This window comes from Enhydra lutris, unplaced genomic scaffold (genome assembly GCF_002288905.1).
Source record: "Enhydra lutris kenyoni isolate GAN:26980312 unplaced genomic scaffold, ASM228890v2 scaffoldscaffold88, whole genome shotgun sequence".
Classification (NCBI taxonomy): Eukaryota; Metazoa; Chordata; class Mammalia; order Carnivora; family Mustelidae; genus Enhydra; species Enhydra lutris.
This window is the reverse complement of record NW_019154172.1, coordinates 304,498-317,364: the sequence shown is the minus strand read 5'-3', so window position 1 is coordinate 317,364 and position 12,867 is coordinate 304,498. Positions and strand designations below refer to the sequence as shown.

At 46.7% G+C, this 12,867-nt stretch overlaps 2 protein-coding genes across 2 annotated transcripts; both read left to right on the top strand.

The window, feature by feature from the left end:
* The first annotated feature begins 5,920 nt into the window (after positions 1–5,920).
* On the top strand, positions 5,921–6,974 carry LOC111162094 (loricrin-like). The gene is given in 2 exon segments (XM_022526294.1): positions 5,921–6,393; positions 6,395–6,974. Coding segments are annotated over 2 exon segments (1,053 nt in total).
* A 373-nt stretch (positions 6,975–7,347) lies between these two features.
* Positions 7,348–8,485, top strand: LOC111161981 (loricrin-like). Its single transcript, XM_022526111.1, has 2 exons — positions 7,348–7,410; positions 7,898–8,485. The coding sequence occupies exons 1-2, from the start codon at positions 7,348–7,350 to the stop codon at positions 8,483–8,485; spliced, it is 651 nt and encodes a 216-aa protein (XP_022381819.1).
* The last annotated feature ends 4,382 nt before the right edge of the window (positions 8,486–12,867 follow it).

Below are 12,867 nucleotides of genomic sequence, written 5' to 3'. Positions count from 1 at the left end.
CACCAATGGTAAGAGCCAGATGACCTCTACATGTCCCCTCGGCTCCTGCAGTCCCCCAATAAAAAGAACTGTCCTTGAGCAGCTGGGAACGTCCACGAGAGCAAGCTCTGTTCTCTGGCACCAAGAGGGTGTGAACCTGAGCCTGACTGGAATGTCATCCCCTCATTCTGCTTGTATTGATTCAAAAAGAAGAGGAATGTAATACTTGGAAAGAATGAAAGATTTGGAATCCAAAGGACTGAATCCTGGCTTTGCCGCTTAAAGGTTGTGAAAATTTGAGCAATTCCATTAGCCTCCACTGGTTGCTTCCTTATCTGGGAAATGAAGATACCATTGAGCACACAGGACCCTTGTTTTTGCTGTTGTTGTTTAAAGATTTTATTTATTTATTTATTTATTTATTTATTTATTTATTTATTTGAAAGACAGAGAGAGAGATAGTGAGAGATAGCATAGTGGGGAAGAAGGGGAGCCTGCAGGGAGCCTGATGTGGGGCTTGAACCCAGGACCTCAGGATCATGACCTGAGCTGAATACAGACACTTAACCAACTGAGCCACCCAGGTGTCCCACTCAAGAGCCTTGTGAGGAATGGACAAAACACATGCTGCAGCAGTCCATAAACACCAGAGTCTGTCCACACAGAAAGTGTCTGAGCCAAGCCAGTGAGCTCCCTGGGCACACTGGGCTCCCTGGGCACATCTTGCATGCATCTGTAAGTTATTCAGGAGTGCTAGAACTCAGTTGTGAGCCTCCTTCTTTTGCAAGGATGAACTCCAGGAGCACCCAAAAGAGTCATTCAAGAGTCACCATGTCCAGATAAACCCCCAGGATGCTATGAACTCTCTTTAAATCTTAGGGTGTAGAATAAAGAACTAATAGGGGCCTGGCTGTCAGGAACAGTTATAATTTGAAAAAGGAAACAAGGCTCCTGGTTGTGTCCTTAGCAGGCTGTAACTTGTACAGTTGTTCCTTAAGAACTTGGAAAGGGAAAGTGTCAAAGAAGATGGAACACATGGGTGGATGAAGCTGGGGAAGCTTCCTGAAGAAGTAATTCTAGCAGATGTGAACCATTACAGAGGTGTCCTCCCAGACTTCTAACAAAGACAACCACCTCTCCCAACTGTTAACCCTGGAGGGCTGGACAGAGGACCAAACTGTAGCCTGGTGTGGGTGGTGGTGCCTGAGGCTTTGAGGCACTTCCTGGCCAGGACTTAAAGAGGAAACTTTCATATTGAATGTGGACAATGTTAAGGGCTTCCAAGCTTTATGCCTGCCCTACCAGTGCTCCTGAGCCCTTGCCTGTGTCCATTTTATTCTTTACAAACCACCTGTTGCCCTTTAACCCTCAGTTAGGTAGTTTGTTAGCTCTCAGTCAAGAAAATGCATGTGTGTAGCTTTAGATGCTCAAAGACTGTGATGATCAGGCTTCTGTCAGATTGGGGCTCTTCAAACTCAAGAGCTGTGATCTCCCCTCAGACTGAGGATTGCTTGGGACAGGGACCATGTCCCTCCTTGCACTGGGGCTATTAGTCAATAGGCATTAAGAATTTCTTTCATTTCCACTAGGATTTACTGAGCAGCTATTAACAACTAGCACCACACTAGATACTGCTGTGTTTGTTTTACAATCCATTTCCTCTAAGAATACAGGTATAGGCAGGAACCAAGATCTAATGCAAGGCTGCAGAACTCAAGCGTGCTAGTAAGCATATATTCAGCACTAAGTGCTTAAGGTTATAAATCTTAAAAATATGACATGTAAAATTTTATAAAACCAAATACTCAAGTATAATAATTCTATAAAGTCCCATCATTTCCTCATGGATTTGCTGAAATACAATCATCAGTTGGTGTCCACACAGAATATTACTACATCTGGTCTAGAGAGAGAAAATGGAGAATGAGGTTCATGTATTCACACCTCAGACAAGGTTAACTTAGAGCCACAAGATCTAGCATTGTTGCCAATACCATGTTGCATTGACCTTTTCTACATACTAACAAAGTAGATGAGCTCGTTAAAAGGGTTTCCTTATTAAATGCCATCTAGGGTGGCAGGGGCAGTCATGGAGTATCCCTCTTCCAAATCCACCAAGGTGATCTGTGCATAATTTTTGACAAGGCTTCTGACTCTTTATTAATGTTCACTGTAGTACCTAGTACACTGTTGTTGGCTAGATTAATGAATAAATTCCTAGCATCTTAAATCATAGAAAGCAAGAAAATATCGTATATTTCTTTTAAGAACATGGACCCTCCAAACTGACACGGGCAATGGGTCACCTGCACTTGAGGTTCCCAAACATCAGAATTTCAGAGTAGTAACACCTCCTGCAAAACAATATGGTAACTGTTCTATTTTTATTTATTTATTTATTTATTTTTGGTCAAGTGAGGACTTAAAAGAAACAACTACAACCTCCTGGAGCATCCGTCACTTTTAAAAGAAATGATATTTTTAACACACCCAAAAGTAGGAAGGCCATGATTTCAAAATAAAAGAACTTTCCTTCTCAAGGATGCACTGCTGACATCCTTTTACTTACATTTACCTCCAGACTAGAGAACACACAGTAATAGATCAACACAGGTCCACAGATCAGTGCTGGAACTCCACATGGTCTACACTTTCTCCCCTTCTCTAGTGCTGCCCAACTAAATAAAACCATTCTTTGTTATACCTGTGGCAATCTAGTTGGAGCTTGTTTCCTTCAAAATCTCCCTGACACCTCACCTTCAAGCTGAGAAACCTGCTTTCTTCAACAGATCCTGGTTTTTCCCTTTTGGCTATTCTCTTAGGAAGGGAGCATGTGGGTTTACCTGGGTTCATGCCATCCAAACTAGAACAAGCACCACAAGTTTCTGAAGACCACAGTCTAAACAGGATCACTTGATCATTAAGCCACCATAATTAATAGTCAATTTATTATTGGCACTGTCATTTCAAAACATAGGTGGGTGGAACAAAGTTCAACTGACATTTCTTAAACAATAGCAATTGGGTTCTGATGATGAAAGAAGGGGGGCATGCTCTTCATACATAGAAGTGATACTACTCATCCAGGGTCAATGGAAAATCTTTGAGTATTTTCTTACTGAAGAACTTGCCTCTAGCTATCCATAGACTTAAGACTTTCTGGTCTTTCTGTCCAAAGGCAGACCAAGTTGGAGGTAAGACTGTGCTGTAATAGGAGAAAATAAAAAGAACATAATCACCTACAGTTTATTGTAACTATTCCCTCTTCCCGAGCCTATGAAACAAACATTACTATTCCTATTTGTGTTTTTTAAAGATTTTATTTATTTATTTGACAGACAGAGACCACAAGTAGGCAGAGAGGCAGGCACAGAGAGAGGGGGAAGCAGGCTCCCCACTGAGCAGAGATTCCAATGCAGGACTAAATCCCAGGACCCTGAGACCATGACCCGAGCCGAAGACAGAGACTTAACCCACTGAGCCACCCAGGAGCCCTACTACTCCTATTTGATAGACAAGGTAACTGGTCATCAGAAGCCTACTCATTCAATAATCGACAAATACTTATTGAGTGCTTCCTATGTTAGGCACCAGGTAAGGGGCTGTGACTTTGTCCAAGGTGACACAGCTGGCAAGTAGCATATGGAGCACCCTAATCTGGACACCTAAATTCAAGTCCTTTCTATTTCACAGCTGCCTCCTAGGATGAGGTCACTTTTGCCACACAAGACCGCAGGATGCCAGGGCCAAAGGGCCATGGTAGGAAGGACCACATGATAGAGCTCTTTAGCTTGTTCCTTTGCATGCAAAGTATCAATAATCACTTTTTTCAGACGAATAAATCTCCAGGAATAAATCAAAGTAGATATTCATGTCCCATTAGTTACAGCCCTGTCCATGGTGTGAAGCCCAGAACTGGGTATAGGGGACTCATACATTCTTTCAAGCTAGTTTCAAGACAAGAACACTTTAGTGAACCACACATGAAACCCTGGGGGAGAAACTTTAGGCAAAAGAGGGATGGGTTCTCTCTAAAGTTCCAAGGGTTCCAAGCAATGGGATCAAAAGCCAAAGACTAGTTCCCACTTCTTGGACTAAGGACTGAGATCTCCAGTGTGACTCTCTTGGGCCACCTCAAGAGTCAGAGACCTAGGTCTCATGGCATGTGCCCTTTGCCACAGGTTTTGGAAACAATGTCTGCCATCCACTTTGGCTAGCCATCCCTGCTGCTACATAGTTGCATCAGAGATGCACACTAGGCTGCCCATCTAGAGTATGCAAAAATCTTCATGAATGGGCCACCCTGTGCCTGTAATCAACAGACAGGTGGGGCGGCAGCCATAGGTCACATAACTGAGTCCAAATATGAGAGGTAGACCCAGATTAATAGATGAGTCAGGGCTCAAGTGTTGTATAAAACCTTGGAAGCTCCAGAGCTCCTCACATAAGCCAGCATCTTCTCTCCTCACTCAGCCCCTGGTGCTTCAGGTAAGTGTGAGTTCTCCTGGCTCTCATCTTTCCAGCTAATCTTCCCCAGCCCTGCTCAGGCTAGGTGGACCAGGGCACAGACCTGTAAGGCCTCTCTTCTCTTTGGAAACTACAGGATCTCTGTCTTTCCAACTGCATTCATGTTTAGAGGTAATTCAGGTTGGAAGTTGGGGGCTGAGCTGCTGCTCTACGGATGGTATCTCTGGTTTTCTGGCCAGAATGGGAATTCCACAAAGGCAAGACTACGTTCTGTCTCTCTGACATCCCAGTAGGGCCAGGCAGTGATGGGCACACATGGACATTCTGCAGACTACCCTTGTGAATGGGCAGGATGGACCTCTTGCACCTGCCAGGAGGAGAGGCTGAGTCTTACTTCCAAAGAGTAAGGGAGAACTGGGAGAGTAATTCAGAGAATGCTGCAGATGGGGGAGATTTGGGGAGCCATAGGAACCTGGTACCAGTTTTTCAGAGATGTTCTGAAAGAGAAATGGTATGAGATACTGGGACACAACTTCCTACTAGTAATGGTCGCCTCAACCAAGCTTGGATGTAAACAAAGCCTACATCTTCTGGTCAGAGATGCTGGTCCAAAGGACCACTGGGTCTTTTCCCCTATGTCCAGACAGGACCGGGGTGGGAGGGGGTAGCCTTTTCTGATAACTAGCCCTGGTATCATGCCTAGGCTCAGACCAAGAATTTGAAATAAGAGCGCTTTTTTTTTTCCCCCTTAAAGATTTATTTATTTTAGGGGGGGAGGGGCAGAGAGAGAAAGAGAATCTTAAGCAGACTCACTGCTGAAGGAGGAGCCTGCCTCTGGGCTAAATCTAACCCTGAGATCATGACTTGAGCCGAAATCAAGAGTCTGACACTTAGTTGAATGAGCCACCCACCATGGCATCCCTGAACTAAGAGCATGCCGGGTGGGGAGCAAAAACCTCTGACATTCAGACAAACCTCCCACTCTGTTGTGCCAGGGATGCATAAAATCCCCTACCTTAGGTGGAGGTTTGTGCTAATTTCTATTTGCATTCAGAGAATCCGTGTTGGGAACGGAGACCTGAAAGATGAAGTTGTCTAACCCTCTCATTTTATAGAAGTCGAGGACGGATGAGGGAGTGTGGGTCATTTGCTGCCAAATCACACAGCAGACGCCAGAGGCCAAGCTGGGAGAGAGAAATGGGCAACACTACTGGCCTATTTAAAGCTTGGTAAAGACTTTCTGAGGGGGAGTACAACTCTTCCGAAAGCACTAATCCTAAGAGTCCCATCTGAGAGCTCTCCCAGATCTCAACAGAGGGCTTCAAGCCAGGCCCAGACAGTGTTGCTCTGAGGTTGATGGGCGTTTCCAGCTCTGCATGAATGTATGCAGCTGCCTCCTCCGCAGCATCCTCTTACGGCTGGTCCAGTGATGCTCTCTGCTCTCCTTCCAGGGTTCCATTCCTCCTTAGACAAGATGTCTCACCAGAAAAAGCAGCCCACCCCTCTACCCCCAGTCGGCTGCGGGAAGACCTCAGGCGGCGGAGGCGGCGGAGGTGGCGGCGGCTGTGGCTTCCCTAGCGGCGGCGGCGGCTCCGACTGCGGCAGCAGTGTTGGCTTCGGCGGCTGCGGCGGCTCCGGCGGTTGCGGCGGCGGCGGCGGCGGCGGCTCCGGCGGTTGCGGCGTCGGCGGCGGCGGCGGCTCCGGCGGTTGCGGCGGCGGTGGCGGCTCCGGCGGGAGCGTCAAGTACTCCGGCGGCAGCAGTAGCTCTGGCTGCGGAGGCTACTCTGGTGGCGGCGGCGGCTACTCTGGTGGCGGCGGCGGCGGGGGCGGCGGCTCCAGAGGCTGCGGAGGAGGTTCTGGTGGGAGTGTCAAGTACTCGGGGGGTAGTGGCTCCTCCGGGGGTGGCAGTGGCTGCTTCTCCAACTCCGGAGGTGGCGGCTCGGGCTGCGGGGGTGGGCTCCTCTGGGGGCGGCGGTGGCTGCTTCTCCAGCTGCGGCGGCGGCGGCGGCGGCGGCTCCTCCGACTGCAGCAGTGGCTGCTACTCCGGAGGCGGCGGCGGCGGCGGCGGCGGCGGCTCGGGCCAAGAGGTCCAGTGCCAGAGCTACGGAAGCGTCTCCAGCGGCGGCTGCGGGGGCGGCGGCAGTTCCGGCTGCGGCGGCGGCTCCTCCGGGGGCGGCGGCGGCTCGGGCTGCGGCGGCGGCGGCTCCGGCTGTGGCGGCGGCTCTTCCGGCGGCGGCTCCGGCTACTTCTCTCAGCAGACCACCCAGGCCTCGTGCATGCCTCAGCAGAGCTACGGAGGGGGATCCTCCGGAGGCAGCTGCGGCGGCGCCTCCTCTGGGGGCGGCGGTGGCTGCTTCTCCAGCTGCGGCGGCGGCGGCGGTGGCTGCTTCTCCAGTGGTGGGGGCGGCGGCGGCTCCGGCTGCGGCGGTGGCTCTTCCGGGGGCTGCGGTTCCTCCGGGGGTGGCAAGGGCGTCCCGATCTGCCACCAGACCCAGCAGAAGCAGGCGCCTACCTGGCCAAGCAAATAAGGTCCGTTAGACGCCGCGGAGAAGAAAGAGATGGAAGTATTCTCCGTGAGCGCCAATGGGCTTAGCGGTCTCATGATACTGCCCTGATGTTCCCAAATCCTTCAGGTGTCAACACCCGAGCCACTGAGCTCTGGGGCTGCATCTTGTTCTGCAGTTTTTCCTCTTTGGTTTCTGTACAACGATCTCCCAGCCCCGGTACATCCTCAGTCAATAAATTTGAAATTCATGAGAATTTCTGCGTTTTCAGGCACCTTTGTAGCTTCCAAGTTCATTCATTTTATTTCATTCATCTTTCCTCCATTCACTCATTCATATCTACATTCATTCAACAAATGTATTTATTGGGGGAAAGGTGGGTGGAGAGACGAAAATCATGGAGGAATGGCTGGCAACCAATAAACAAAGATGTGAACTCTCTGGTTTATGCCTGAAGATGGTGAGCTGAGCCCCAGACACAAAGATCCTGGGAAGAGATTTCAATAAACAGCTCCTGGTGGGTTGGGTAGTCCCTGTGGGTTTTCTTCTTGAGCTCAGTGTTTTTTAAAGACAAATCTGCCCTGGGGAGATGCTATCTCTCGTAGTCCATGTCACACTCTTCAAGGTCTGAAAGCAGGGTGGTTGTACATAAGAAGGACTAGCTTATGCTACCCAGACTCACAGGAGGATGAATAATTGCATCAGATATTTGTGACCCTCTATAGTGTGTAACAATGTTCAGGAGGCATCTGTAAGGAAGAGAAGATGTAAAGGAGCTGTTTCCTGCTCTCTTAAAGGAGGTTCACCCAATTTAGGAATATACAGCATAAGTGTATGCAATAAACGCCAGTACCAGAGAGGTCATGGGGAAATACAGGAAGTATACCTATTAACAAGGAAGAAACTACAGTTGCTCTGTTAATTGCATAGCTTCAAAAGAGATGTAGAACATTTACCTGGTCAGCTCCTCTGGGGGCGGCGGTGGCTGCTTCTCCAGCTGCGGCGGCGGCGGCGGCGGCGGCTCCTCCGACTGCAGCAGTGGCTGCTACTCCGGAGGCGGCGGCGGCGGCGGCGGCGGCGGCTCGGGCCAAGAGGTCCAGTGCCAGAGCTACGGAAGCGTCTCCAGCGGCGGCTGCGGGGGCGGCGGCAGTTCCGGCTGCGGCGGCGGCTCCTCCGGGGGCGGCGGCGGCTCGGGCTGCGGCGGCGGCGGCTCCGGCTGTGGCGGCGGCTCTTCCGGCGGCGGCTCCGGCTACTTCTCTCAGCAGACCACCCAGGCCTCGTGCATGCCTCAGCAGAGCTACGGAGGGGGATCCTCCGGAGGCAGCTGCGGCGGCGCCTCCTCTGGGGGCGGCGGTGGCTGCTTCTCCAGCTGCGGCGGCGGCGGCGGTGGCTGCTTCTCCAGTGGTGGGGGCGGCGGCGGCTCCGGCTGCGGCGGTGGCTCTTCCGGGGGCTGCGGTTCCTCCGGGGGTGGCAAGGGCGTCCCGATCTGCCACCAGACCCAGCAGAAGCAGGCGCCTACCTGGCCAAGCAAATAAGGTCCGTTAGACGCCGCGGAGAAGAAAGAGATGGAAGTATTCTCCGTGAGCGCCAATGGGCTTAGCGGTCTCATGATACTGCCCTGATGTTCCCAAATCCTTCAGGTGTCAACACCCGAGCCACTGAGCTCTGGGGCTGCATCTTGTTCTGCAGTTTTTCCTCTTTGGTTTCTGTACAACGATCTCCCAGCCCCGGTACATCCTCAGTCAATAAATTTGAAATTCATGAGAATTTCTGCGTTTTCAGGCACCTTTGTAGCTTCCAAGTTCATTCATTTTATTTCATTCATCTTTCCTCCATTCACTCATTCATATCTACATTCATTCAACAAATGTATTTATTGGGGGAAAGGTGGGTGGAGAGACGAAAATCATGGAGGAATGGCTGGCAACCAATAAACAAAGATGTGAACTCTCTGGTTTATGCCTGAAGATGGTGAGCTGAGCCCCAGACACAAAGATCCTGGGAAGAGATTTCAATAAACAGCTCCTGGTGGGTTGGGTAGTCCCTGTGGGTTTTCTTCTTGAGCTCAGTGTTTTTTAAAGACAAATCTGCCCTGGGGAGATGCTATCTCTCGTAGTCCATGTCACACTCTTCAAGGTCTGAAAGCAGGGTGGTTGTACATAAGAAGGACTAGCTTATGCTACCCAGACTCACAGGAGGATGAATAATTGCATCAGATATTTGTGACCCTCTATAGTGTGTAACAATGTTCAGGAGGCATCTGTAAGGAAGAGAAGATGTAAAGGAGCTGTTTCCTGCTCTCTTAAAGGAGGTTCACCCAATTTAGGAATATACAGCATAAGTGTATGCAATAAACGCCAGTACCAGAGAGGTCATGGGGAAATACAGGAAGTATACCTATTAACAAGGAAGAAACTACAGTTGCTCTGTTAATTGCATAGCTTTCAAAAGAGATGTAGAACATTTACCTGGTCAGGAACTCTCCCGGCCCTGTTTCATATGCTAATTCTGCTAGCTCTAGGTAAATGTTAACTTATTGATTTACTCAGAGCAAAACACCTGCTACATCAAAAAAACAAAGTGCTCTCCCTACCCAGTCATTGCTGAAGATAGAAAGACAAATTATCCCTCCCTGACTCTTCCATTTACAGAATCAAAACAGGGAGCAGCTTAAAGACCACAGTAGTCTGACCACTGCATTATTTCTGTTGTTGTTATTTTATTTTTAATAAAAGTAGGATATTTAGTTCTGTGTCAGATGGAATAGATTCATTTCCCCTTATTGCTGCTGCTAACTATAACTAAGGTACTTGAGCATAATATATGTTTTTAAAAAAAATTTTTTTTTAAAAGTCTAAAAGGTGGAGAGAAGGCAGAGTAGCTACAGTCCTCAGAACTTAAGGACTGACACTGTGGTAAGTTTCTCAGGTTTTCTTTTTGCCTCTTATTTATCTCAGACTGGACACTGGAAAGTCTGCAACCTAGAAATGACAACAGGTGCAGGCAAAAAAAATAGCTCCCCCCAAATCTGCTTTCTTTATCCAAAGGATCAAGAAAAGAGATAAAAAGGTGACCTAGTAAGGCAGAAATATTTTTTGATAATATCCACCTGTTTTAGCTAACCATCTTGGAAGAAGAAAATTGGCAGATTGAAATTCTATCTGGACCTAGTGAAGAGATAACATCCCCTACATACACACTTACTTCACTGGTGCAGCATTAGCAGAGACCTGCTATAGTACAAGATTTGAGTAACATCCTGGCTCTCCTAACACAATGCTGTAAATGTTTAGCACACAATCAAAAATTACTTATACCAAGAACCAGCAAAATCTCAGTTTGAATGAAAAAAAAAAAAGACAATAGTAATGTAAGGTTTTATAGGTGAGATAAACACGACACCAGGTGAAGTGGGTGCAAGGCAAGATTTATTAAAGGCACTCTCCTGCAAAGTTTCAGGGCTCAGGAGAAGGGGAGCCAGGAAAGTTGCCGCTGGGAGGAGGTGGGCACCCTCGGGCGAGGTTCCTCAACTCCGGAAAGGGGAGTGGGGGAAGTCGCACTGGGAAGGAGTTGGCAAGGGTCTTTTATCTGTTTCCTGCATAGGTATCGGGTTACCTATGGAGCCCTGACCTGGGCATACATCCTTTTGGCGGAAGAGTCAAGGGTGAAGGAAAGGGGGGAGAGGAGGCTGGAAGATGGCAGGACCCTGAGGTCATTTCTATTGTTCCTCCTGCACTCCTGGAGCCGGCTGACCTAACATTCCGAACTTTTGGGTGTAATAGGGGCGGCGACTCAGATCTCCTCCTGCATCCCTATACCCGCCTACCCACATCTGAAGGACCCTATGACGACTCGCCTTTGCCAGCAGGAAGTAGCCAGATCTGAGTCTTCAGTTTGAATAGTTTCTATTTACTTTTATTCAAATTCCCTGATTCTTTTGCTAAACTCAGGCTTCTGTGAAGCTGATCCAGTAAAATTTTCATTTCAAATATTGTACTTTTTATTTATATATTGTCCATTAGTTTCTATTGTAAGGTGTCCATTTTACTACTGAGATTCCACATCTGATACTTATTCTGACAATTTTTCCTATCAATTCATTACCATCTTGGTAACTGTTTGAAAGTCTGCTAACTGTACCATTTGGTCATCTCTTGATCTATTGCTTTTCTTTTTCCTTTTTTTTTTTTTTTTTTTGTAACTTAGTAATGTCAAGTCTTTTGGTTCTACTTTCTTCCTTTAGAAAACTGTTAAATTATTGTTTTTTGTTCTGACAGGTAATTACATTACTAGCAGATTACCTTAATCCTGTGGAGGTCTTTATCTTGCATTATATTTATATGTATATTGAATATACATATCCATTTTGTTTTCTTTTTAAAGATTGTTAAATATCTCATATAGTCAGAGTACATATTACATAGTTATAGTCTAAAATTAATAAAATGAATACCTCAAAACTTAACATGTATCCAACACATATCTTAAGAAGTAGATAATTACCAGTAGTTTAGAAATGTATTGGGTGCTTCATCCCAGTCACAACCTCCAATTCCACCTCATCCTGAATTTGTGAAAATCATTGCCTTAACTTTGACGATATAGGTATATAAGATTAAATCATGTAATATTTAATTTTGACCACATTTTTATGTTTATATAAATGGATTCATACTTTGAGGTATCTTCTATGATGTTTATTTCACTTAACATTAAATTCTTGAGAGTCATCACTTTTGAAGCATAAAACTATTTTTCATCAATTTCCACTGATGTATAGTATTCTACATGTGACTATAGTACTGTATACTTATTCATTGTAGTGCTGATGATATTAAATTGCTTTCAAGTTTTACAATGTTAACAAGTCAAACTCTCACTCTTCACAGATGACATGACACTTTATGTGGAAAACCCAAAAGACTCCATCCCACAATTGCTAGAAATCATACAGGGATTCAGCAAAGTGGCAGGATATAAAATCAATGTACAGAAGTCAGTAGTATTTCTGGGGTAAATGTTGAGTTATTGCATATTGTGTTTATGCATTTATAGATTAAGGTTACCAATAATTGTGTTTAGAATTTTTAATCCATATACATAGGAGAGTTTTGTTCATCTCTGGCCTTGGTGTCAAGGAAAACCTGGCTTTTCAAAATGCATCAGTATATGAGCTCTTAATTTTTTTTTTAATTTTATTTTTAAATTTTATTTTTTATAAACATATAATATATTTTTATCCCTAGGGGTACAGGTCTGTGAATAGCCAGGTTTACACACTTCACAGCACTCACCAGAGCACATACCCTCCCCAATGTCCATAATCCCACCTCCCCTCTCCCAACCCCCCTCCCCCCATCAACCCTCAGTTTGTTTTGTGAGATTAAGGGTCACTTATGGTTTGTCTCCCTCCCAATCCCATCTTGTTTCATTTACTCTTCTCCTACCCCCTTAACCCACCATGTTGCATCTCCTCTCCCTCATATCAGGGAGATCATATGATAGTTGTCTTTCTCCAATTGACTTATTTCGCTAAGCATGATACCTTCTAGTTCCATCCACGTCGTTACAAATGGCAAGATTTCATTTCTTTTGATGGCTGCATAGTATTCCATTGTGTATATATACCACCTCTTCTTTATCCATTCGTCTGTTGATGGACATCTAGGTTCTTTCCATAGTTTGGCTATTGTAGACATTGCTGCTATAAACATTCGGGTGCACGTGCCCCTTCGGATCACTACGTTTGTATCTTTAGGGTAAATACCCAGCAGTGCAATTGCTGGGTCATAGGGTAGTTCTATTTTAAACATTTTGAGGAACCTCCGTGCTGTTTTCCAGAGTGGTTGCACCAGCTTGCCTGCCCACCAACAGTGTAGGAGGGTTCCCCTTTCTCCGCATCCTCACCAGCATCTGT

Excerpts from the sequence above, each read along its gene's own strand:
- LOC111161981 (XM_022526111.1), top strand. The coding sequence starts at position 7,348 with ATGGAGGAATGGCTGGCAACCAATAAACAAAGATGTGAACTCTCTGGT. Across the intron at positions 7,411-7,897 it reads CTGGTTTATGCCTGAAGATG|AACATTTACCTGGTCAGCTC; the intron begins GTGAGCTGAGCC and ends AAAGAGATGTAG.